The sequence below is a fragment of the Odocoileus virginianus genome, chromosome 7 (genome assembly GCF_023699985.2).
Source record: "Odocoileus virginianus isolate 20LAN1187 ecotype Illinois chromosome 7, Ovbor_1.2, whole genome shotgun sequence".
NCBI lineage: Eukaryota > Metazoa > Chordata > Mammalia > Artiodactyla > Cervidae > Odocoileus > Odocoileus virginianus.
Genome location: NC_069680.1, coordinates 15815012 through 15842843, shown reverse-complemented (window position 1 = coordinate 15842843; position 27832 = coordinate 15815012). Strand labels below are relative to the sequence as shown.

The following is a 27832-nucleotide window of genomic DNA, read 5'->3' as shown; positions in this document are numbered from 1 at the left end:
CCTGGATGTGAACTTTGATGAGGCTCGGTGAGGCCAGGGCTCCCCACAGCAGCTACAAACTCCTCTTCACGCAGCAGCTGGCCGTTTCACACGACCCTTCGCTCCAACCAGGACGGCAAAGTCCACCCATTCCTCGCGGTGTCTTAGGGAAGCACCCTCCTTCCAGCACCCTCTCCCCTGGGTTATTTTGGGCACGATCACACGATGTACCAATTTACGCTTCCGCATCTAGAAACACAGTCTTCTGGGAAAAACAGGCTCTTTTCGGTGTGGCCGGGGAGTTTGGCCACAGCTTGTAATTTTGGCTAAGGAAGTGATTTCCTGTCTGACAGGAAGCGGGAGCCAGGGCTGACTTTAGCTGCTACAAACCTCTGGCTTAAAAGTTAAAAAGGAGAGAAAGGCAACCACTTCCACTTATCAGGGAGTCAGAACCCGAGTCTTCCAAGAACGTGAACTTCTTCCTTGACCCCTATTTATTAAAACAAGTTTATCTAACAAACAACCCCAGTGCCTTCTGTCCCGAAACAGTAAAGCTTGGTCTCTGCCTCTGTAACAACACAGTCCTTTTAAAGCTTCTAAGGACATAATTACCAGTTGAGTTTTGAACTTTGCCCAGATAAAGGCTGATATACCAGGCTTCACTGTTTGTTTCTCTAATCAACTAAATTCAAGTGTGAATAGAAATCTGCACTTTTCTTGTACCTAGTTCTCTAAGATATAGTTACTTTTCCCCCTTTCTTTATCACTAAGTTTATCCTTATGGGTAGCAGAATACGTTTTATAAAATTCCAACCACTTGATTTTTATTCCATTGAGGCATTTTTAAGAGCAACAAACAATAATAGGATACTAAAATTCAAATTGTTAAAAATCTACACTGTCATATCCACTGGGGATGGGTAACTTACAGGTCAGCTATCTTTAAAAATTGATAATACGAAAGCCTGACATTCAAATTTAAAAGGAAAACGCCCTATTCTCCCTACACACACACACACACACACACACACACACACACACACACACACACACACCTGTATCTAGGATCATGGACTTGAGTGGCAGATGATTAAGAAAGAAACAACCCACACTTTTCCTACACTTACCGACATGTTTAACAGTTTCTAAATAAAAATGTGATTTTCTGTCTTTTTTTCTTCCTTCTCAAAGCAATTTCCCAGCCAGCCCTGGGCAGTAAACAGTTAATATTCCACTCTCCCCTGCTGCCTTGAAAACCAAGGAAACAATTGAGACATTGTCCAGTGAACAAGACTCCCAGGGACTGACATTTTTGTTTATGTCCCAGTTCTCAGCCTGTCAATTTCCACTAGGCTGCCTGACCTGCACCAATACGGTCCACCGTGAGCTGAAAGGGCTCCGCTTCATTTATTTTATTAAAGCTTCGGTGTCTGTTTTTGATTCAAACTCCAAACCTCCCCACCCCCGCCTTTTCCCCAGAAAGTTGCCTCCTAACTCAGAGGCTGTGTTGCAATTCCTTCTTAGGACACGTTGCCAAGAAAAGTAACAAAATATTTTCGAATACCAATGTTTGCCTGGTTTTGCCAAAAAGGGTGGGGATATGGGGGTTGGGGTGGGTGGGTGCGGTGGTGAACCTGAACACGTCGCCGGCCCAGCCTTGAAAGTCTCGTGTTTTTACGGAGTCTTGAAAACATTCCACTGAAACATGTCCATAGGAGTGGATACCTGCTGTGACCTAACATGCAAACTCTGGTGCTTGGAAAACATTTAAAAATCCACAGATACGTCTGCAAACCCCAAACTTCAGGTTCAAAAACAAAAAGGGTACATCAATATTTTCCGCCCAACCGATGCCACTGCCTGACTGACTGGACCAACTCCAGCCCTGGAGCTCCCTCCTTGTCCCTGCTCCCCAGTCCTCTCCATCCTCCAGTGACCACCCCAATCCTCCTCCAACTGGATGTGTGTGGGGGGTGCTGCACAACCCTTACTCTGGGGCTCTGCTCCTGACACTTTATCTCCATGAAAAGCACATAGAGCACCAACCAGCCTGTTTGCAGAGTGAGCATGAACCAAATCTCACACGGTGCAGCAGCGACGGAACTCAACAGCATATGGCATTGTGTCGGGATTTACTATGGAATAAAGAGAGCAAAGCTCTCCCGCTGCTTCATATCAAATCCTGTCACTCTGCGCCTGGAGGTCTCTCTCTTTCCCACTGGCCCAAGCCCATCTCTCTCCATGGAGGTACCCCACCCACACACACACACACACGCACACACGGTGCGTGTCCCAGACCTAAAACCTGGAACTTTTACAAGGAACAGGATACTTGAGAACTTGAAAAGTCTCATGGAGCCACCTCCATGAACCCTCCTAGATTGCTCCTCTTTTCAAAAGCAGACCAGGAAGCCAGAGGACCAGGCTAGGCTACCAGCTGTCCCAGAGAGAAGTCCATGGTGAAGTCTGTATCGCCCTTGATCCTCAGGCAACTCTGCATCTAAAACCACATTTTCCAACTAGCCATCTATATACTGTTCTTTTCCTTCTCACCCTCTCCAAAAACAGCGTTTGGCTACCTTCCCATTGCGATTCTTTGTTTAGAATTGAGGATTCCCCACCCCCTTTTCATCTCTGCTCTAAAGGGCCTCTTCAGACCCTTTCAAAGCCTCCTCAGCCTCCCCAAGCTCGGGTCATCAGACACTGAAATAAATGGTGATACTTTTATGGCATATTTGAATGTAACAGGCCATTCTCTCCTGATTGGAACAAGGAAGCCTGTGGGGCAGTCGCAGGTTATTACTGAGCCAAGGTTGAAAGACAGAAGCCCTAAGGGCCAAAGGTAAGACTGTAACATTTACAACCACCATGTTCTTCCCCACTTTTAAGGCCCTAATGAACCAGCCTAGAGCACTGGCAAGGCATTAACTCCTTCCTGCCAGAAGCTTCCATTTGCCCTGCGGGTGAGCATCACGGGTCTGGAACTTCCACCGTTCAGATCTTAGCCAGGGCACCATCTTCTCAGGCCTTCCCTGATCACCCCATTCAAAATAGCCCCCGCAGCCCATGGTCCTTCTCTGACCCCTATCTGGCTTTGTCTTCTCCATGGCTCCTACCATGATCTTAAATGACTTTGCTCGATCTCAGCTGGAAGAAGAGCAATGAATAAGAGCTTGGCCACCTCCCAAACTAATATTCCAATGGTTTGATTTTCTATGAAGAAGCCACTTCCTTCCTTTCTGGGCTTCAGTTTCTTCATCTGTAAAATGGGTATACAATGACGCTGCTGATAATAGTAATACTTTTGTGCTCTCCAAGTGGTTGTTAAAGACTGAAAAATACATGTAGAATCTGGTGAATATAAATGCTCAAAATATTGTTATTACATTAATATTATGTAATAACATCTTTTTCATATTATTTATTTACTGGTTTCAGTCTCAATGCTCTCCCCATCATCCTGCCCATAGAATAGAAGCTCCATGAGAACAAGAATTTTTTCTTGCCCACTGACATAGTTCTAGCCTGCCTCCTTACCAGTCATCACTAAACATTTATTGGAGATTGGCTGAGAGAGAAAGAATGGGGAGAGGGGAAGGCAAATGTCTGGTTTTTCAGCTTGGGCAATCAGTAACCACTCTAATTATTATCACCTACTCATAGTAACCTTCGTCAACTGACATAAAGGGGCAAAGACAAGAAGAGTTCATTGGTCAGAAGGTCTGTGGTCTTCAGACATACTGAGACAGAACAACATTTCCATCCTGGCCTCCTGGCTTCCTCCCACTTCCTGGAAGAAGAAGAGCCAGGGGGATATTTGAAAGGGCCTCTCTGCAGAGCCCAACACAGGGGCCAGGTCCTGGGAAACAGACCTCAACCAGGCATCCTCCCCAGGCTTGCCCATCTCAAGTGATGATGATTTTCCAAGTGGTAAATGAATCATGTCAGACCAAAAACCATTTTAAAAGTACATTTTGTTTAAAAAAAAAAAAGTACTACAGCACATTTCATTTATTAATTATGCTATGGATTAGGGATCAAAGTGGTAGAAATCTCAGTATACTCAAAATAAATGGCTTTTGTGGTTACCTAAATCCTCGGAGTCCCCTGGAATGTAATCCCTTAGGCAAAAACAGCTTCCCAGACTCCCTGCCTCCCCGCCCCCACCCCCCTCCAATAATACAGAGGAGGGTGGTTACTCAGCATCAGACCTGCATGATGCAATGATTTGGGCTTTTAACATGTTAGTTCTATGAAACATGGGACTCTTCCTTCTAAACTGCCCTCCTAGTAATGGGTTTTTAGTTTCTCATATTGAATCTCAAATCCTTCCCCTTTTCCTTCCTGTCTTCCTCAATCACCCACTTTTTCTTTCCAATTAGATTCAAAATGAAAATAATCCATAAAGAGGTTGGAACTCAAACAAATTCCAACTAACTTTCAAAAAGGCAATGGGGTGTAATATTAAGCACACAAGCTCTGTGGTCAGAAAGATCTGGATTTGAATGTTGGCTCTGCCACTTACCTCATAAATTTTACTTCTTTAAGCTTCAGGTTTTTATCTGTAAATAGGGATAAAATCACCTACTTCAAGAAGGGCTGTTGGGAAGATTGAGGAGGTAAAATAAAGAAAGCCCCTCTCCAGGCACCAGTACTTCATCAATATATGACCAAGAGTTATTTATTAGCCTCGTACTTCCTTATTTTCCAGATATGGGTCCTGGCCACAGTTTCTTCATCTTGCCCCCAAGTGAGTTGTTTTAATCGTATTTGAAGTCAGGTTTAAAAATCAATCCTCTCACTTAGATTCCTACCAAAGGAAAGTAATCTCCTCAGATGTGACGGTAACAGAGCAGACACCCAATCAAAATCATCATTCCTGCAGCAACTGTGGACAGACTCAGAGCTCTTTAAAGCAGGCACAGAAGGAAAGGATGACAAACTTGAGTGCATTAAAATATGAAACTTCATTATTTAAAAACCAATTAGGTGTTAAAACACCACGAACTGGGATAAAATATAGTCATCCCCCGCTTTGTGTGGGATTTTGGTTCCAGAACACACACACACAGCCACACGCATGAATGTCCAAATCCCTTACAAGAAATGGCACAGTATTTACATATAACCTACACACATCCTAACTATATTTTAAATCATCTCTAGATCATCTATAGCACCTAAACACAAATAGATGCTATGTAAATAGTTGCTGCCAAGCAGCAAACTTAAGTTTTGCTTTTTGGAACTTTCTGGATTCCCCCCCAAATATTTTCAATCCATGGTTGGTTGAATTCACAGATGCAGAACCTACAAGTATGCAGGGTTGACTATATTTCCAACACATAATCAGATCTCCAACATATATAAAGAGCTCCTATAAATCAATAAGGAAAAACTGATTCTTTAAAATGAGCAGAAGATTAAATCAGGCAAGCCACAATGGAGACAACAAACAAATGACAAGATTGTCAACCTCAGGGCTCAAAGAAATACAAATTAAGACATGGTAAGATGTCACTGCACACTAATCAGATTGGCAAAAAGTTTAAGTCTAACAAGTATTGGTGAGATTCGGGGAAAGAAAGTGTTTATACAGGTGATGAAAGTACCAGCTGATTCAGTCACTTCAAATAGCAAGACGATACCTTGTGAATTACAACTAAACATCAGCATCTTATGTCCTACCAATGACTCTACATGGTATGAACTTCAGAGGAACACTCACACGTGTGCCTACACACACCTACTCAAGAATGGTTACTGCAGCATAATCTGTAACCTTAAAAACTTGTAAGCAATCCAAATAATTATTGATCCAGAAATGGGAAAACTGTAATATGCCCATACAGTGGAATATTACATAGCAGTTAAAATGGGTGGATTAGATTCAAGTGTACAAGGGCAAAATCCAAAAAAATGTTGAATAAGAGAAGCTGAAGAATACTATGAAAAATGAAACCACTTACCTAAAAGTTAAAAGCATTAATTATAATACACTTTGATCTACATATATATGTGTACAAAAGTGTGAAAACGTGGACTGCAAAGACATCAAATTATAACCATAGTAATTATGTGTCTGGATGGAAGATCAGGGACTAGGGAGGGGAACACAAGTTTGGTTCTTTTAAACACAAGGGATAGGGTTAATAATTGTTACTATAGATAGCAAGTACATAAGTGTATTTCTTATCTTATCCTTTTACACCATGAAAGAGTGAGCATACCTGGCACTAAATGGTTGATGGCCTAAGAAAAATACTCACAAAAGCCTTTCATCCAATGTAACTTACTAAACAGATGGGTAAGTTTTCCTCAAGTTCAGACACACACCCGCCTTGTATGAAGGGAGACTTTAATATAATTTGAATGAATGGAAGGCTCATGGTGATGCAACTCTCCTTTTGTTGGTTCTTTTCTTTTGCCATGAGTTCATTCTCTGTCCTCCTAAAAACCCACAAAGCCTCATTTTCTCATCAGCAATAAACAGCATCTCAAAGCACAACATGCCTCCAAGTTTCCTGAAGTAGCCACCAGCCCAGACTGTGTCCCTGGTTGTGCACCTGCTCCAGACAGAGGCAACATTAACACCTACAGATGAGAGCCCCAGTGCTGGAGTCAGACTCCCCACATTCAAATTCCAGCTGGCCACTCACCCACCACCTGTATGACCTTGGATGGATCACCCCCACCACCACCACTGAGTTTCAGTTTCCCCACCTGTAAAATGGGATAGAAACAATTGCTAACTCACAAGGTGTTGTGACGATTCAACCAGACAACCATACACACTACTCAGAACAGGAAATTGGCAAAGTCAGTAAATTACTAAAACAGCAAAGTGACTGAAACTAGCAAGTGCTCAGTAAACCTCCAACATTATCATGATCTTAAGCACATCTCTCCATTTCTCAATGCATCCATTTCTTAAGTAGCACAGGGAGGGCTCTGGACCAAAAGAACTCCTGAGTTCCTTTCCAACATGCCAAGTCCACAAACAACTCTGCGATTAACACAAAAGTCAGAAACAGGAGGGTGAGCACGAGAGAGAACAAGGCTCTGCTCTATAACGTGCAAGCCTGCTGGAGGTAAGGCTCCAAGACACATCTTAATGAAAAGTTCTCCAAGCCCCTTCCCTTGGCTTCAGTTCCAACCTCTGGAATCACACTCCTGTACCTAATAGGATCCCGACAATCCCCACCCTTGGCTCCAGATCCAGCAGATCCCACGTTGCCAAATGAAACCTTTGGAGGAAACTCACACAGGCATCCAGACACCGGAACACTTGGCCAAAACCACCCCTGCTGGCCTCTGGATGCGGAGCGGGCCACCGCTGGAACCCCGGCCCGCTTCCCCAGGCCAATGGCCCGCCCTCCCTCTCACTGACACATGCCCTCCCCACCCACTCACTTATTCCACATGGATGTCCAAACACGCACTAGCTCAGCATATGTCCTTACTGCCTCGCAATGGCTTGTATTTCTCACGCTCTAAAGCTTAACCATGCGATTGTTGGCATGAGAGCTGTGATCGGTTCAGGCCTGGACTCATAGAGTGAAGAATAAATCAGGATGAAAGTCGTCACAGGTATGTTCCAAAAACAAACTAAATAAACACGGAGTTGGTTTGTTTGTTTTGTTTTTTTAAAAAAAAAAAAGCCTCCTTTTCGAAATAAAAGGTTAGATAGCATTTAAAGTTATCATCCTCTTCAGGCACATCTTGATTTTTTTTTTTTTAAATAGACACATCTTGATTTTTTTTTTTTTTTTTTAGATCAGGCAACTTTTTACTACAGGATGGCAGGACAGGAGAAATGTGGACTTCACCCCCAAAGTCCATTTTTTTTATAACTGTCTGTGTGTACTGCCAACATACACAGGTGTGATGCCCCCAAAAGTGGGCTGAATCTTCAGCTCATGCATGGCCCACGTCATGTCCTGCAAGACCGATTGTTCATGGAGGTCAAGAAGAGCTCCTGGCTGCAGGAGGAACTGAGTGAAATTAATCAAGACGGCTGAGCCACAGCCCAGCTCCAAAGCCAAGGTTCATTTTCTTAGGCACATTCTCATTTCTGATTCAGATGAAAAATGTTGCTCTTTCCCATCACTTCGGAAAAAATGTTTCAATGGTGAGTCAAAAGAATGTCCATCGTAATGAACATTTGATCCGGCTCTGACAGACCCAGTAGAGCTCAGGTTCTGACAGTCTTCCCCCACAGTGGATTGCCTGAAGCAGAAATGACAGCTATGACACCTCGATCATCCTGTACTGCATCCTGTTTCACCCAGATATTAACCCATCAGTACGTTCTTTCCCTTGGAGCTGTGATATAAGGCCTCAGAATCTCTCTCAACACAGTGCTCCAAGCAGACTCTACCCAGCCTCCATCTAGGTACAAACACGGCACTCTTCTCACAGTCCTTGGAAAAACCGTGTCTGGTGGAATTGCAAGATCCTTTCTTGGTTCATATGTGATACATAGGAAAATGAACAGAACAACTATAAACAGGAAAGTTGTACCACTCAAACAGGAATAAACACCTGTATGCTCAGCTTGTCAGTAATCATCCCTGATAAGAAAGCGGTGGTTCTAAAATAATATGAGTGTTGATATGTAGAGGAGACCATAAAGCACCTCCTTCCTTATGATGGTTAAGATCACATTTTTCCAACAAAAAGGGCTGTGCTTCGTACTATTAATTAACTGGCTGTTCCTTAATTATCCCAAAGATCAGAAATAAGAGTGCTTTAGGGCAAAGATGATTCTGTCAAGTAGGAGTCAGAAGAGAAAATTCTGTGAAACTAAAAATATGAAAACAGGAATTTCATGAAAATGCCTCAAGTTCATTTTCAAAATTCCCCATGACCACAGGAGCAAAGCACAGGCACTGCTTTCTTTTTTCCCACGCAAGCCTCTCTCTAGAAATTGTTCTTGAGAGAAAACTGCATGTAACTCCCACAGGTGAGCACAAATCGACCCCTTCTTCAAGAAGGCACGTATGTTTCCTTCATATGGGTCCCTGTTTAGAAAGCAGCAGAAGAGCCAGTTCATGCTCTAGCATGTTTAATTCAAAAGAATCAAAAATTGAAAACGTGAAACAACATTTTTATAAGTCTAAGGCTTGGAAAACTGTAGTGGTTAGAATTCCTTTGGTTGTTAAGGGTCAGAAAACATCTCTAATTAGTTGGCTTCCAAATTGAAAGATTCGACTAGCTGGATAGTCCAGGATTAGAGCTGGCTCCATAGAATTAAATGGTATCACATAGACACGTCTCCCACACACATTCTAATTGTCCCATATCACTACAAATGAGCACTCTCCATTCAGAGTGTGTGTATGTATGTCTGAGTGTGTGTGTCTGTGTGTATGTTGTCTATGTGTGTGTGTGTGGTGTGTGTTAGTTGCTCAGTCATGTCTGACTCTTGGCAACCGCATGGACTCTAGCCCACCAGCTTCCTCTGTCTGTGGAATTCTCCAGGCAAGAACACTGAAGTGGGTTGCCCTTTCCTTCTCCAGGGATCTTCCCAATCCAGGAATCGAACCCAAGTCTCCCACATTGCAGACAGATTCTTTACCATCTGAGACACCAGGGATAGCTCCAAAGACGCAGAGTTAGAATGCTCTGCCTAGTGAAAGCTCCAGAGCATTTTTGCTTATTAAATCACATGCCTACCCCCTACCCAATCACATGTCTACCTGGACCAACCCGAATAGAGGAAAGGTAGTCCTCTATTCTCAGGGGATGAGAAAGATGCTGCCAGCAGAAAAGCAAACCGAATAAATAAATAAAACCAAACCACACACACACACATCTCACATAGAGATAAATGTGAACTCTGCTCCACTGTTAATATTTGGTTTCTTAGACTGGAGGGTCACTGCGTAGATGCTATTCTCAATTCCCAAAAATAACTTGATAATTTAAGAAGAAAGTGTAATAAAGACCGTGCCAATCAAGCGCTTTGTGAAAACAGAATGGGAAGGGGTTTGAGGCGGAAAGGAAGGAAGATGTTTGGCTGTATTTTAAACAAGGAAACGGCTTCTCCCAGTCAAACATTATTTCTTCCATCTTTGACAATGTCTTCTTGCCTTGGTCAGGACAAATTTGGCTTCAGACATTTCTTCCTTTATGGGCTTTGGTGGAAGCAAGATGCTACTACCCCTTCCCCCAAAACTATTTTCTCCTGTGTTTCCACTGAATCACCCTAGAGGTTTGCCCTAGAGCGTCTTTGCCCAGCCTGCTCCCCTTTCTCGTTAGGTTTTATGTTCTCCCTCTGCTCAGAAAGGCTGATTCTCCCTTGAGTGTGAAAGAGCTGGGGAGAACACTTCTCTCAGAATCTTATATGCATCCCTGAGTCGGTCTAACTTCAGCAGCATTAGAAAGGGGAAGGGTCAGAGGTCGGGTTCAAAGACAGGTCTCGATAATGGGAGCCCCACACAACCATGGTCTCTGGGGGCCACGGGGACAGTTCAGTCCCAAGGTCCGTGGTGCAGACCTTCCTTCCTTCCCTTCTTCAGCCTTTTAAAACACTTGATACTTTCTTCACCCCAGCACCTGGGCAACACAATGTTTTTGTGAGCAAAACAGGCAGCCTGCACCCTTGAGCAAGGACAAGAGGCCTTTGCCCCACTGTACTTTTGGCACATGGTGACCCCATCTCATTCAAGCCTATTAAGCAGTCTCAGTGATGCACTTAATCACTGCCCGGATCCACTCGCTGTGCAGGCAGGCTCTGGCTGGAAAACAGATTGCATCACGCCTGCCAGAGTGCCTCACAAGTTTCTCACTGCAGACAGACCATGGTTGGATAGACTGCACACTTGCAGAGATGGTGGGGCTCAGATGCAGGACAGAGGGGGTGACCCAGATACCAGCTACATCACACTGCACTGGCAAAGGACTGATGAAGGGGGGCTCAGTCAACCTCCGTGATCCCCTTCTGCCCCCACCCTCTCTCCTCCAGCCAACACCACATTGGAAGGGTGGCAGGTCCTGGGCCCAATCCACCTGTATACTGTCCATTCTGAGTCCCTGAATCTCCACGTCCCACCTTCTAACCAGGTGACAGAGCCAAGTACCTGTTCACAGCCTCACTATGTCTTCTCTTCAAAAGACAAAATCTATTCTCCAGATTTTCAGTAAAAGTACATGACACGATCTGTTTTAGGATGTTCAAGGCCATCTCGAATATGGGAACACAGCACAGGGACCAAGGAAGTAAGACAGGAAGTGACTGACAAAGGTGGGAAGTGCGGAGGCCAGAGCAGGTGCTCTGGCAACACCCTAGTGAGTGGTACTGGCAGCCTGGGCTTCAGTGGTGATGGCAGAGGGGTGAAAACTGTTCGAATCCACAGATACTTTGAAGGCAGAGCTCATATGCTATGTGGATGGATTATGAGCCCAGAGGACAGGCTAGTGGACTGAATGTGGGGTATGAGAGAAAAGATGAGTCAAAGATGAACTCCAAGATTTGGGGCTCACACAACTGATGAATGTTGATGATCTTGACTGTGACAGTGAACGCTGGGAGGAACAGGCTTGGTGGTGGGGAGCAGGTGGAAATGAAGACCTGGATTCTGAACAAGCTAATTCTCCCATGTCTGTCTGGCATCCAAATGGAAGTCCAATCAGGCACTCAGGGGAGAGCCCAGGCTAGACAAAGAATCTGGATAACTCTCTAAATGTGGTCATTTCTGCCCATGGAATCCTGAGCAACTCCACTCACTCACAGGATTCTCACATCCTGAGCTTCTCAGGTGGCTCAGCGGTAAAGAATCTGCCAGCCAATGCAGGAGACCTGGGTTCGATGCATAAGTTGGGAAGATTACCCTGGAGGAGGAAATGGCAATCCACTCCAGTATTCTTGCCTGGAGAATCCCATGGACAGAGGAGCCTGGTGGGATATAGCCCGTGGGGGCTCCAAGAGTTGGATACAACTAAGCTCGCAAAATGGACAGAATAATAAACTTTTCCATCCAGACCCTCATAGGGTCCCTCCTTCCCTAGTTCCCAAGTACACTCCAAGGGATAATTCTGAAATCCAAGTGTTAAATTTTATTAACTGATTAGAAGAAATGAAAATCTGACTTGCAAGCCATTAACAAGCCAATCAGAAAATCACTCCACATACCCAACATTGTTGAAAATACTCATTTCCCATAATATATCATTGAGTCTTAGATTTCACAAGCTCTCTCTTAAAAAATTCAAGCATCTTATAATAGGATTCCTCAGGACCAGTCAGTTTAAACAAGAGTGGAAAGAGACAAAACCCTCCAAGCCCAACCTTCTGGAGCTTCCGTGTGAACCACATTTACATAAATGCTACTGGGGTGATGACACAGGCTCAGCTGCAAGTCAGAAGGTATTAGGGCGGATTCTCAAGTTAGAAAGTAGACATGTGGGCAAGCTCTGGTGCTGCCATGATGCACCATGAAGGTAACGATAAAGGTACACTTGTTCCTGACCAAATCAACCCCTGTCCCTCACCAGAAATTGGTTTTCTGCTTAATTAATGAAGCATCACAATAAAAGGGGAGAGAGACACCTGCAAAGAAATAAAAAGCATGGGGTTCCTTGACTTCAGGAAACTTACAATCTGGTTGAAGAAGCAAGCCCCATGCATAGTGTGAATCAGCCAGACAAGAAAGGGCAAGCAGAACAGGACTGGTGCCAAATGCACACTTTTGTTTTATTTACTGGAAACATAAACATAGGCAAATCCATGAGTTGAGCTCGAAGTACATCCACGTTAATTTAAAACAGGCTCCCACGCTGGGTAAACAGAGCAGGTACTGAAACTAAAACAACTTTCCAGAATATGCACCCATCTTGGCCCTGAAGAGCCAAGAATTCTCCAGTCAAGCTTGCTTTAGGGACTCTTGCAGTTTCCAAACACCCAGAGGAATCAAGAACCTGCCCTGAAGAAGCTGACTGCATAACCCAGAGCTTCCCTAAACCTCTTTCAGGAGGGAACCTTTTTCCTAGCAACCTATTAACACTCAGTGACACAAACGTCAGGAAACACTAGCCCAGAGCTGCCAGAGATTTTTTCGCCCGAGCACAAGTCACAGCATTTGGAAATGGTTGAAACTGATCAGAGTCTGCCAGCCTCCACCACACTCCCTGTGGACTGATCTTAAACAGGGAGACCAATGGCATTTCTAACAAGGAGGCATGTTTTCCCAGAAACACAATCCAGGATGATATTCTTAACAAGCTCATACACAGCATCAAATAAATAATATCTTTGCCTAACAATGTGCTATTAACAAAAGAGAGAAAAAAAGATCCGACTTTGTTATTGTTTAATTGCTAAGTCATGTCTGACTCTTTGCCACCCCACGGACTGCAGCCTGCCAGGCTTCCCCGTCCTTCACTATCTCCCAGAGTTTTCTCAAAGTCAAAAAAAGAGCTACTAAAATGTAAAAAACTACAATTCTTTGGGTTTGTAAAAGTATACTCCAAAACCTCTAAAAACAGCCCATGTGCTTCATGTATCGTAGGAGGCTAAAAAATTATTTCTGTAAGTATCTAAAATGAATATACATCATTCGGTACAACCAAGATAACATCAGCTGACTTTAAAACCTACTAGCTATATAAGAAGCAATCATTTTTGTTTGCTCATTTTGAAACCTTAGGGAGGTTGCCTTGGGCTGGGCTGGCTGGGTCTCTTTTCTGTAGCAACATGGAGTAAGGGCATATCCTTCCCAGGAAGCCTGAACTTCTGCTTTTGTTTAATTTCCCAGAGACAATAAAATCATTCTGATCATGGTAAATCTAACTCTCACACTCTGAGGATGGTTATAAACTGAGACCTAGCAGGAAGATGTTTATGGCTACATATCAAGAAATGTTTTAAACTTTTGTTCTCTTGTAACTATTTTCCTAGCAATTTATCCTAAGAAAATAATACAGGGTGAGGGTGGGGGTGGGGAGGGGAGGGGGCCACACAAAGATGTTCATCACAGGTTTATTTAGAACAACAGAAAAGAAATACTCTAAAGACCCAACAGTATGGCACTGATTAAACTAAATAGGGACACAATCATAGTATGGCCTATTATGTGGTCATTAAAAATCCTTAAGAATTTTAATGACATGAAGACGTGCTTAAGCAATTTCATTTTAAGTAAATCCAAGGTTGGAAATACTGAGCACTACTATGGGCTCAAGAATGTTAAAAACAAATATAAATATTAATACACTCAGAGGGAAAAGCCTAGAAGGAAACATACCAAATATACCAAACAATTTGAAATGTAACATCAGACTGGCAAGATTAGGGGTTATTTTTCAAAGTGTCTACAATGAACATAAATTTTATGAACGAGGAAAGCTACACTTAACAATAATCGTCACTTATTTTAGAGGTAAGGTTTATTTCAACCAAAAATGAGTAGTTTTCACACTTAAAACATTTTAAGATCAGTCACCGAAGACGTGAGTCACCATGGAGGACAGTCTTGAGCAAACCTGGTGATGAGGGAAGGATGTTTCAGAGCTACCATCTTGGTCTTAAGATGGGTTAGTGGAAGAAGCTTGAGTGGAACTGAACACCAAAACACACATCAAGTCTGAGCACTTCGAGGAGAGAAACTTTAGTGCAATACAGAGACAGACCTTTGAGTCCACCTTGTACCAAAGCAAATGGTCTGCATCAGAAGATAGCCAGGTGTCCCACCTCTGTGCCTGAAAACAGCAAGGCTGGCAGAGGGACTTCTGAGCGGTGATTAAACAGCAGAAGGGACAGCACTGGGTGATATGCCTTGTGATCTGAAGATTGTGAAACTCTGTGATTCTAATCTGAAGAGGATACAACCGAGCTTACACAATCCTTCTTGGTAGATATTTCCATTGCCATAGTGGTCAGCTGCCACACCATGAACCCAAACCTCAAAACTTCAGAACTCCTCACCATAGAGTATTTTCTGGAAGGAGACAGGAAGCTTGGACTTTTAACCACAGACCGTTATGGACCATCTTGGGGTTTACTCCACTCCTTCCCTTTAAAGCACACCTGATCCAATCCACCACTTCTTCCCCAAAACAAAGATAACTTGGTTGCCTGGTTCTCAATATTAGCTCCGCATAGTGTTCCTTATTAAAAAAAATACTAATATTTGTGCAGGGCTCATAGGCTTGCTTTATATGCTTAGACAAAACACATACTTTTAATCGTGGTTCTGTGAAATGGGAAAGTTCTGACTCAGCCACTGCTAGGAAACACATCTTAAGTATTCTAGAAAGTCTGGTTGGGTCACAGAGAAATGGACTTATTTTTAAAAAGAGAGGGAAGTGTGTATACAGTGAAAGAAGAGGAGACAGCACAGGTGAAGGCGTCTAGGAAGTCAGCACAGTTCACCCTTACATCGCCCGAAGTTCATCCGCCCCCAGAGCATCCGCCCTCCTTTCGCAGAACGTGTCAGTGGGTTCTCTGCAGCAGCCACACCCAGAAACCAAATCCCTGGCCAAGCTCATGGCCCACTCTCCAGGGAAGCGAGCGGGTCTCCGTGAACAAGCCTGCCCTGGCCAGCTGGTGCTTCCCTGACAGCACTCTGCACACGGCACTGTGTCCCACTGACCTCTTTCTCAGCACCTCTGGGGTCAGCGGAGTTAAGACGATGGCATACTCTGGAGCTAGGCCGCCTGATTTCACATCCTGACTACCACAGTTGGGCAAATACTTCACCTCCCTGTACTGAGTTCTTCCTCTATAAAGTGGGGATAATACAATTTCTGAAAAGCACCTGGAACAATGCCTTATTTGCTATCATTGTTGTCATCATTCATCACCGACTCCACTTTCTCTCTCCATCTAGAATAGTTTTTCCCCCACAGACTGGGCAATCACGAAATATTTGCAGGACACGTGAATATGAGCCAGTGACTGAATCAATGGTAAACACAAAAACCAAGAGGAAGACAAGTTAGAGCTACTTATCTAAATTCTGAGGAAGGGAGACTTCTCCACCCTTTCATAAATACATTCTGAATAAATGGAAATCTAAATTTAATAGATAATCAACATTACTCTTGATGTCAATTTAATCCATTAAATTTGAATTGTAAATTAAGTTTGAATTGCTCCCATTTCATATTGCCACACTGCTCTGTGGGGTCAGGAAACCTGGTATCTTAATCTCTCTAAAAAAGACAACTCGGGGAATCCCCAGTGGTCCAGTGGTTAGGACTTGGAGCTTCCGCTACCATGGCCTAGGTTCAATCCCTGATCAGGAACTGAGATCCTGCCAGATGTGCAGTGTGGCCAAAAAAAAAAACAACTCACTCAACTGTACTTCAATTTTAAAGAGACATTTTTCCAAAGAAGGTACGTGAAATATACCAATAGGTACACAAAAAGATGCTCAATATCCCTAATCAGAGAGATATAAATCAAAACGACAAAGAATTACCTCCTCATACCTGTTAGAACAGCTGTCATCAAAAGACAAGAGATAACAAGTTTTGGTTAGGATGTGGGGAAAACAGAATGTTCTATATTTTAGCAGGAATGCAAATTGGTGCAGCCATTATGGAAAACAGCATGGACAGTCCTCAAAAATATTTAAACTGGAATTACCATATGATCCAGCAAACCTACTTCTGGGCTTCCCTGGTGGCTCAGCTGGTAAAGAATCCACCTGCAGTGCAGAAGACCTGGGTTTGATTCCTGGGTTGGGAAGATCCCCTGGAGAAGGGAATGGTTACCCACTCCACTATTCTGGCCTGGAGAATTCCATGGACTGTATAGTCCATGAGGTCGTACGGAGTCAGACATGACTGAGCAACTTTCACTTCACTTCACTTCTGGGTGTATATCCAAAAGAAACAAAAACAGGATCTCCAAGAGACATCTGCACTCCCCTGTTCACTGCAGTGTGATTCACAACAGCCAAGATAAGGAAACAAGCTACGTGTCCATCAACAGATCAACAGATAAAGAAACTATCACATACACCAAGGGGAGCAGCATTCAGCCACAAGAAACAAGGAAATTCTGCCATTTGTGACAACACGGAGGGCCCTGAAGGCATTACACTAAGAGGAATAAGTCAGACAGAGAAAGACAAACACTGCATCAGCTCAGTTGCTCAGTGGTGTCTGACTCTTTGCGACCCCACGGACTGCAGCACGCCAAGATTCCCTGTCCATCACCAACTCCTGGAGCTTGCTCATGCTCATGTCCATCGAGTCAGTGATGCCAGTCATCCAACTATCTCATCCTCTGTCGTCCCCTTCTCCTCCCGCCTTCAATCTTTCTCATAATCAGGGTCTTTTCCAATGAGTCAGTTCTTCGCATCAGGTAGCCTAAGTATTGGAGTTTCAGCTTTAGCATCAGTCCTTCCAATGAATAGTCAGGACTGATTTCCTTTAGGATTGACTGGTTGGATCTCCTTGCAGTCCAAGGGACTCTGAAGAGTATCTCATGGTATCGCTTACAAGTGAAATCTTAAGAAAAAACCACACAGAGAGTCCACCAGGGACCCAGGGGTTGGGGAAAATGGCGAGATGCTGGTCAAAGAGTACAGACTTCTAGTTATAAAAGGAATAAGTTCTGGAAGCCTAATGTACAGCATGATGATTATAATTAACAATACTATATCATATACTTGAAAGCTCCTAGAAGACAGTAGATCTTAAATATTCTTACCACAAAAGAGAAATGGTATTTATGTAATGGGATGCAGTTTTAGCAATAGAAGTAGTCATTTTACAACATATAAGTGCACCAAATCAACACACTGTACACCTCAAATGTATACAACGTTATATGTTGATGGTATCTCAATAAAGTTGGGATAAAAATTTTTTAACTAAAGACAACTCTTCCACCCCAAACGTTCTCCCCACCCAGTATTTCCCATTCAGCGAATAGCATCTCCACCCACCCACCGTGGACCCTCCTTTCTCCCCTCACTGACAACATCTAATCCAACACTCAGTTCTACTGATGGTCCCTCCCTCCAAATCTGTCCACTTCACCTTCCCCACTGGCGGCAGCGTAACCCAAGCCCAAACCCTCAATGATTTCACAACAGCAGTTGGGATGCAACATCAAATTGTCACTGTATCTTACCCAAGTCACTGTCTCCATGCCCCGTGACCAGCAGCCGTCATAGCTGGCATCCTGCTTCTCTCACAGCCAGCCTGTCTTTTCTTTAGGACCTTCATACATGTTTTATCTTCTGCCTGGAATATTTTCTCACCTCCAATCCCTTCTCTCATACCTTCACCTGGTCAACTCCAGCTGATCCTTCAGATCACATGTTAAATGCCACTTTCTCAGGGGACAATCCTGGCCTGTTAATCCTCACCAGCTTCTCCGTGGACATCCCAGCTCCTTGATCATATACCCTCACAGGCCTGGTAACCCCTCACAGCACCCAACACAGAGCCTCCCACCCAGGCAGGGGCTGCAACAGTTCTGCTTGACCTCAGGGTCCAGGACAGAGTCTCCTACCACATGGCAACTGCCACCAAGCATCCAACAGCACAGGGAAGAATGCAACCCAAGTAACACAGCAAAACATCCGTGTGTACTTAATAACAAAGAGGATGCTCTTCAAGTTATTGGTTGTTATTAACTGCAACTCAGGGCCCCCGCACCCCATTCCCAAATTCTTCAGAAACAACAACGAAAGACTCAGCATGCCCTCTGAGCTGAAAACGCTCAACGCAAACAGCAGACACCTTGTCTGAAGCCCTACCATCAGGCTATATTTCATAAGAGCCTTCCCACTCTCTTTCAGCATTTAAGCAGTAACAACGACAAAATAAAAGAAGTACACACTCCAGTCTGGCAGGCTCGGCTCTTCGGGACTCAGGCAGCTTTCTCATCCCACACCTCCGTGCTCATTACACAACAAAACACATAAGACCCAGAACCGCTAGAAATCCACCCCAAGGTAAAAACTCCACGTCTACTTCAAAAGGAAACCCCCAAGACACAATGGTAGGAACTTCTGAAGCCTTTTGCCATTTTGTAAGACACATACTTTACCAAAATACCACCACTTTGGGTACAGAATCTTCTTTTGCTGGGTACAAAGGAAGTTAAATGAAAGTCTTTGTATAGCAAAGACACCTGGGGTGGTGTCCAGAGAGGGGCTCCTCATAGCGGCCCTGGGGGTGGGTTGGCCAAGACTCAAACACCACCACTTAGCACAGCCCAGCTGCCTGGCACTCATTTTGGAAGAAAGCATTTAAAAAAGAGCAGGGAATTAAAAATATAAACACCACAGAGAAAGAAACAGGAGCGACTTCTACACATTAGAATATGGGGAGGCTGAGGAAAGGAGAGGATCCTGGCTCTTGTGACTTTAGAAAGTTCATGAATTTCTGTGGGAGTAAGGAAGAAGAGAAATCCAAGGGAGAGGGAGAGAGAGACAGATCTGTTGTATAAATTCCTATTTTTTGAACAGTCAAAAAAAAAATTAAAAACCATCACCCTTGGGGGATCATTTCTACTCTATTTTGAGCACAGAGGAGGAGCCATCAGATTATAATAAACAAGATGCTGTATCAGTTACAGAAACTAAACTTTTGGGGGCTTGCTTCTTCATATAAACATTATTCGATCAACTGAACTCCACTTGTTAAAACATTCATTCTATGCATCCTTTTTTTTTTTTACAATGTGGTAACCCACATACCACATGAGAAAAAATCCAATCAGATTAAAATATGCCAACAAAACGTTTTAAATTCCCATCTGAAAATTCTACCCCCACGAGTACTACGGCAAGTTATTTTCCTACCAACCTGTGATAGCTATAGTCCCTAGTGATTACTAACAAACGCTGAACGAACACTTCTCTAGTTTCAAAATAAAAACATTAGAAATAATTATGAAACAGCCTGGCACCGAAATTACAATAAATCTAAATTTCAGAGAAATTAGGAAGCAATCCTCAGACAATTATTTTGAAACAGGTCTGATGAAACACTGTGATGTGACAAACTTTTATTCAAGAGAAAGAAAAACAAGAAAGTAAGGAAGAGCCCAGTGTCTGGAGAAAAGTTAGCCATTCATCAGAGAATCTGAAGGAGAACCAGAGTCTCCTGGCCAATGCTGAGCTATACAAAGACCCAAATGATACATCAGCCACAATCCAGAATGTTCCCTGTATAAATACAGACACCCTGTACCTGTCAAGCTGGTTTGGGCTGACATACTGCCCTGCGTTCAATGAAAAGGTGATCATAAGTTTATACTCCCAAGGTACACGACTCCTCAATCCCCCAAAACTATATGTGACCCAGAGGTCAACAACCTTCAGACTTCCTTCCCCCTACCTTTCCATTCTCCTTCTACTAACTTCCTCCCCAACCCCAATACCCCTTCCTCCTCAGTCCTGGTGTCAGGTGAAGACTGCAGAAATGCACAATGACAGGGCTGACTCATAATATTCCATGGCCACAAGCATTAAGTATTTCATTTGGTTTCCTTTTCACCCAAGTTCATGGCTTTTCTCCTCTCTCCAGCTCCCAAAGCCCACTCTTCACCACCAGCCCACCATATAACCTCTATGCAGTGTTGCTCCTAGGCCCCCAGGAACAGAGAAAAGAAGATCGGATTACAGCTGCCAGCTGCGGCTTTTATCGACAAGGGTCTCCCTCAGAAGGGTGGGGTGGGCTCCACAGTGATTGCTTTGGTCAACATGCCTCCTAAGCCACAGCAAAGGAAAAAAGAAACCCAAGTCCCTTCACTGCGCCCCTCATCAAAATCCACATCGGCTCTGCAAAAATGTTTTACCAGCTCCTCGGACTGTTAACTCATACACGTGAAAACAAAGTGCCTAGGGCCTAAGTTGTAGCAACTGCTCCTATGGGATCTGGGGAGTCAGAGGGACAGAGGGAAGAAGGGCAATCATTGACCTCTCTCCTAAAGGACAGACCCCACTCCTGCACGGGGACAACACGTGGACCTCCAGGTCACACCCACCACGGGGCTGCGGCCCCTCTGGACCACTTCTAAGAAATGCGTCTTCTCTCCAGACTCAAAGAGAGACACACCTCCAAGAGACTTTAAAGATAGCGTCCCTTTCCTACACTTCGCACCCCACCCCCAAAACGAAATGGGTGACATCTGCCCAGCACTTCCAAAAGCAGAAAAATAAATTTCAAACCTAGACTCCCATTGGGAAATTCAGGGAGGCAGGAAGAGTGAAACACACTGGCTTCCTCACTGTACCCTCAAGGACTTGTAAAACAATCTTTGTGTATTGTTAAAATATGGTGTTTTTTTTTTCATGGCATTCATTTTTCCGGGAGAAACCTACATGAGAACCCCAAGCCAACAACTTCTTTATGCCTATGACACTGTCTTTGACAGTGAGCCAATTTAGAGAAAGCAAAACAGAACAAGTCACAGAGAGTTACTTTTGACTCCCTTAGGAGGGAACAGTCCACTGGGCCCCAAAAAGAGAGCTGAGAACTGGGCCCAGTTCCCACTCTGGCCGCTAACACAGCGTGTGACGTTGGGCAATTCACTTAAGGCATCTCTGGACCCGTTTCCTTTTCTGAGAGCAGGTAGGACCTAGCTGATCTAAGGTTACTTCAAGCCCTGAAATCTCAGCATTGTAAGAGCATGAGTGATTATGAGCATCTGTTTTATCGAGGGACTGGAGGAAGGAGGAAGCTTCTGGGAAATGTCAACCTTCTTTCTATGTGCCTCATTTATAATATAAGAATTCATAAGACCTTTTCACAAACGATGACTCAAAGAAGTGGTTTTACAGAAATCAATTATTTTGTGAGCTATACATACATACATACATATATATATTTAATATTCATATAAGAGGGAAAACTCATTAAATAATATATGCTCAATTATAACAAGCTACAAAATAAGGAGGCAGTTAGCCTGAAATTTGACACAATGTATCTTAAGATTTTTCTACTTAAGAAAATTATTTTGCCATTTTTAGAAATTAAAAGTAACACAGAGGCAAAATATATTAATGGATAACATTTTGTGATACTTAAATAAAATATACATGAATTGTTTCATGCTTTGCATAATTCTACCTGTCGTGAATTCATTATAAAAATATATCTTCCATTAATTATTTCAAAAGTATGAAGTCCAGCTCATGATAGGAATATATAGAAGAAAATATTCTAATAAGGCCGAGTTATCTTCTCAAGAGGTTAATTTATAAACTCCACTTTCAGAGTCTACAAAATCCTGAGAAAGTGCATTAAAAATATATGTAGACACATACTTCATGTTGTAGTCTCTTAGTAGTACAAATGTTTTCTGTGTTAAACCCACACACTTTCACAGCCAGGGATGTACACATCAAATTTAATTTAAGCCTTTCCAAGTTCATTTGTGCTCTGCATTTCCAATCAACCAGCCCAGATGAAATCTTTCTGATGTTAGTCTAGATTATTCCTTTCCAATAATTAGGATAAATTGGTGAGTGTGTTGAGGGGAGGGGATGAGGGGAATAAGATTGGAAAGTCTTAAATTCGGGATTTCCCTTTTGAGTTTCCTAATTCTCTACTCTGCAACTCACCTCCCCTAAAGGACTTTTTCAGCAAACATTTGGGTACATTTTTTTAGTTGCTTTAATACCATTTCCAATCTTCCCCACACCATGGTGATTGTGCCCTATTAACTGGAACCCACAAAACTAGATTCTAACCCAATACTAGGTGAAAAGGGTAGTGGAAACATTTCCAGGTAGATACCAATCATTAAGGTCCAATAGCAAAATAACAAGTGCCTTCTAGATACAAACCATATCCAAGAATATGCCCCCAAAAAACTATTTTTAACAAAAGAGAAACTGATAAACAAGGTCTGTTATCAACAAAAGAACATTTTACCTCCCCACCATAAAAGAAGCAAACATCTCTGCAAGGTCACTTACAACGATGTGGGCTGGCGACGGAGAGCGAGCATCCTTGAGGGCTTGTCTGCTCTGGAGGGTCCCCGCCTGGACATCAAGTAGTGGCCATTTCATCTGAAGATACTGGGGATAGCAAACAAAACGAACATGGAAAATGAATTTAGAAAAGAAATGTGAAACAGCTACCCCAAGAGCTTTAGGATACATGACACACAGATCAGAAAATGCAAAACTTAAAAATGTGCAAATAAAGACACCAAAAAACGTGAAAGCAAGCAAATCAGAGGGGCAACGACAACAGAAAGTCATGCAACGCTGACAGGTTCTTCCTTGGAGTTCATGTTCAACAGGTACATGCGTGGAGCATCAATGTCATTAGCAGTCAGTTCTGTCTTTGTATTCAAACTACATGGGCTCAGGTAGAATCACTGATACTACCTCATCTGGAGGACACCAGTAAGGGAGAGGGGAGAGGGGAGAGGGGAGAAGAGAAGAGAGACCTCTCTTCTAAAGAAACAAAGCTAATGAAATCTCAAGTCATGGATACCCTACTCAGTCATTTCGTTGTTTGCAACTCTTTGTAACCCCATGGTCTGTGTAGCCTTCCGGGCTCTTCTGCCCATGGAATGGAATTTTCCAGGCAAGAATACTGGTGTGGGGGTGCCATTTCCTACTCCAACAGATCTTCCTGACCCAGGGATCGAACCCGAGTCTCTTATGTCTCCTATGTTGGTAGGCAGGTTCTTTACTACTAGCGTCACCTGCGAAGCCAACAGACGTGCCCAAGGAGACCATCAATTCCAAATCTGCTCTTTCAACAACCTTCATTTCTAAAATGTCATCATCCTTCACCTTCAAGAAAGCTGAGTATATATGTGCAGCTGTCCTTTACTAGAAGTTACTCGAGTAAGGTGAGCATGGAATTCCTCATCCAATTCCAAAGCTTGTAAGACAAAAAGTATTTCTCCATTAAGAGACACACAGACAGGGTGCAATGCAATTTCTACATTCACAAAAGGTCATAGAAATTCATAAATAACACACGCCTTACCACATGGAGAAAAACAAAGGTATACACCAAATGGGTCCTTCTCTATCCTTCTCTGAGATACAAAATGAACATATGACATTAGAGCAAGAGCACTGCTTCTGTCCAAAGTGACACCTCACCTTTCAGAGAACAATCCCTTGATCCAGCTCCCCATCATGTATATGGGGGAGGGAGGCAGCCTGTCTAGTCACAGAGATATTTAACACACACGTAAGCAACTTGCAGGCATCTGACTTTTGTTGGTGACTTTATATCAGTTTCACTTCACAAACAAGCAAAACTTAAAGACACGATGCTAAGATTTTTAACAAGGACGTCAACACTACCCTTTGTACCTCCAAAGGTCAACTGGTGAAGGCGCCATCTTGATCATTCCAGAGGCTGGTTTTATTACTAATTCTATAGAAACTTTTACTTAAGGAATGCAGATTAAAGCTTGTCTCATGCAGACTTCCTGCGAAGCATCATGTGTTTCCTCAGAGAACCGAGGCACACGTGAGGGGGCCAACTCACCACAGGCAAATCAGGACAGAACGTGGCGAGACTCTGACAGGGACGTGGGGAAGGTGGCCAGGGAATGCCAGGAGGGAAGGTGCATTTCTGAGGAAAGAGACTGAGGTGAGGAAGACTGAACAGAGGAGGTCTTGTCAAGTCAGAAGGACTCAGACAGGAAGAAAAAGGGACAGCAAAGGGAAGTCCAGAAAGAAAGAGGGTTTGCTCCACTCCCACATGGGATGCTAAGAGCCAAAACTACCCACAAGCTTTTCCATGGGTTCCTCAAATACATGACTGTTCCAGCAAGTTAAAACCAAATTTGGTGATACCTAAAGCTGGAAGACCTAACCTGGGAGCTACCTGCCAAACTGAGTTGTCATTTACCCGGCCGAGATCTAGACGGAGTTAGAGCGACTTCTGCCACTTCAGACCTTTCACCTAGAAGCCTCCTGTGGTGAGGAAATTTGGTTACTAGTTCTGGTAACTCACCACAAGACCTTCCGGTTTCTCATCTATTACTGAAGTGGTGAGGGGCTGCCCCAAGCACCAAGGAACTTCTAGGATTCTGGGCCCCCAGACAGGAAATGTCAGCAGGCACACCCCACCCAGTGACCCTTTTAATTAAACCATTTCCAAACATTTGTCCGGAAGCAACATCATCCCAAATTAAGAGCCACTGAAGTAAATGTTTCCATGGTCTCCCTCAGGCCTATAACCCGAGCCAGCGGGCTATGGGAGTCTCTTCTGCCTGGTCTCACCCTTACTTCTTCCCATTCTCACTTGCCACATAAATATATGGGCCTCATTGGTCAAAACCACTCAATAGAGTCATTTCCTTGAGGCCAACCGAAATGGACATCCGCCAACACTCACCTCTTCATCACATAAAAAGCCTGTGAAGAAAAATGCCAAGCCAAGTCGCCACACACCTCCACCTCCCTCTGCCCTCAGTCGAGAGGGCTGGATTCACAGATGAGTTTCTGGCCATCTGCAAAAACTGATCTGATTGTATCCAAATACCAGCTCCCCAGATTGAGGAAATGTAGGCTTTGTTGGAGGTGACAGGCCAGCCCTAAGGACCCCACCCAAGAATGATCATACCCATAATGCAATATTAATACGGAGACTTATAATTCTTACTTTACATAAAAGCTTCATTGTGAGCCACGTCCAATCTCCGCAGGCTACCTGCACCACATATTTTTATGAGCCTACATTTCAGCGCTCCGAGCCTACAATACACATAATTTTCAATTATGTTAGGGCAGCCCAGGATCACTGCCTATATAACATTACTGGTTGGAGGAAATGAGACTCGGCCCTGCTGCCCAGAGAGAGCTAACCAGATCCAGATGGTGGGGAAGACAGCCCAGGTCCCGCCGACTCGTAGCCACTATGCAGTGACAGCCCCAACCTCTCCATCCCGCTGTAACTCGATCCCACAGAACGGCTGGGTCCCCACAAGGCTGTGCCCATCCCCTGGGCCTTGACTGGCACTCAGGCTGACGAGGTTCCTTTTGGGGAAACAAGTATTAAGCCAGGAGTTTTTAAAGGAAGTTATTAACCTCCTGCAAAAGTGATGGGTTTCCCAGGTTCCTTCATCTTCTACAATTGGTCCTTATTAATAGGGAAAATAAATAAATAAAGAGAAGAAAAAGGAAATTAGGTACTATTATAGCCTCGAGGAAAATCTTTTCCTTCCTGGAGACATGAAGCAGCAGGAAATTCTATTCTGTTGGGTCCTAAAGGAAGGCCTGAAGGGGGACTCATCTCAGACTGACGGAAGGGCTGGATCACCACGCCACGTTTTCCCAACAGTTCAACTTCGGTTTTATATCCTTTTGGGGAAGGGAAAAAAAAAGTTCCCACCATCCCACTATAAAAACAACACTGGGCTCCAGGCTCCCTTCCTTTTGGGCTGCTCAACGTGGAAATTATGAATTGCCTACAAAAACATTAAACTTTTCAACAAACTGCAATCAAACGGGGCTGTGGGAATTCCTGCATTGAAAACTGTTGAAATGGAGTCTACTCGACTTTCATTTTGTAAAAATAAATAAATAAGTAAATAGGGCCATCTTGGCTTAAGCATTTCATCCTTTGTTTAATAATAATGTTCTGGTCATGGCCCATTAGAGTTTCCCGCCCGTCCCCCCACACCCTAATCACATTTTATGACATATCTCAGGGAGCTTAAGTTAAGCTTTGGACTTGTGGGCAAAGTCTTGAATATATATACACACCACCAATGGCCTGAAAGGAATCAAGGTGGTTTAAAGGCTTGTTGAATTGTCAGCAAAAAAAAAAGAAAAAGGTACACAGCTCTAATTTCTCCTCCTCCACCCTCCCCAATAAAAAAAGGAAGAGCAAAGGCAAATGGGGAAGGTCTTCGAAATCAAAAGCTACCTCCAGTATCTATGTTCCGGGTGATGAGTAGGTACTCAAGTGGGCCTGATAGGATCTGCTCCCCAAAAGGCATCCCCGTTCCCCATGAGTCCCAATTCCATGACAAAGATGGCAAGGAGAGGCTGCTTTCACCACTCCCTTCCACCGAAGGGGAAATGGATGGGCACATGGAGACCACCCCTTATTTGTTCAAGGCAAGGTTGGCAAATTTCTGCAAAGGAGTGTGTGTGTGTGTGTGCACGCACGTGCTCAGTCATGTCCAACTCTTTGTGACCTCCTGGACTGTAGCCCTCCAGGCTCTTCTGTCCACGGAATTTTCCAGGCAAGAATACTGGAGTGGGTTGCCATCTCCTTCTCCAGGGGATCTTCCTGACCCAGGGATCGAACCTGGGTCTCTTGCGTCTCTGGCATCAGCAGGCGGATTCTTTACCACTGTACCATCTGGGAAGCCCTCTCCTATAAAGTGCCTGATGATAAACACCTTAAAGTTGGTAGCTACACTCGGCTGTAGCTACAAAAGCCACAACAGGCAATAATACATGTATGTGTTATGTCATGGCTATGTTCCAACAAAGCTTTGTTTACAGATGCCGACATGTGAACGTACTGTGATTTTCCTGGGTCAGGAAATATTATTCTCCTTTTGATTTTTTTCGACCATTTAAAAATAATGAAAACTGTTCTCAGCTCACAGGCTGTACAAAAGGTGGCAGGCAGGACAGCTTTCTCCTGCGGGCTGCAGTTTGCCATCCCTAGCTTAGGGGCTGAGCGTGCAGATACCTGAATCATGTTAGACAGAACACATTCCTTCACTGGGTCTTAAAGGCAGACAGTCACACGCCACCACATAGAAAAGCACGTCCAGTGGCCCAAAACAAATGGTATGGATGAAGCGTCACTGGCAGACTCAAGTTGGAGGAGAAAAAGCTTGGAAAAGCATCTGAGCTCTCTGGCTGTGACTCCTAGTCACAAGGTCCAACCACTAGACCACAGTCTCAACGGGAAGAACCATCCCTCCTTCCAAAAT

General features: G+C 43.8%; 1 protein-coding gene across 30 annotated transcripts in view; it reads right to left on the bottom strand.

Moving 5' to 3' along the window:
• Nucleotides 1-27832, bottom strand: part of TCF7L2 (transcription factor 7 like 2) — a 199438-nt gene that overhangs the window by 98152 nt on the left and 73454 nt on the right. For all 30 annotated transcript variants that reach the window (XM_070470178.1, XM_070470176.1, XM_070470181.1 and 27 more), the window contains one exon: nt 22875-22976. In XM_070470178.1, coding sequence (XP_070326279.1) covers nt 22875-22976 — 102 coding nt within the window. The remainder of the gene's footprint in view (nt 1-22874; nt 22977-27832) is intronic.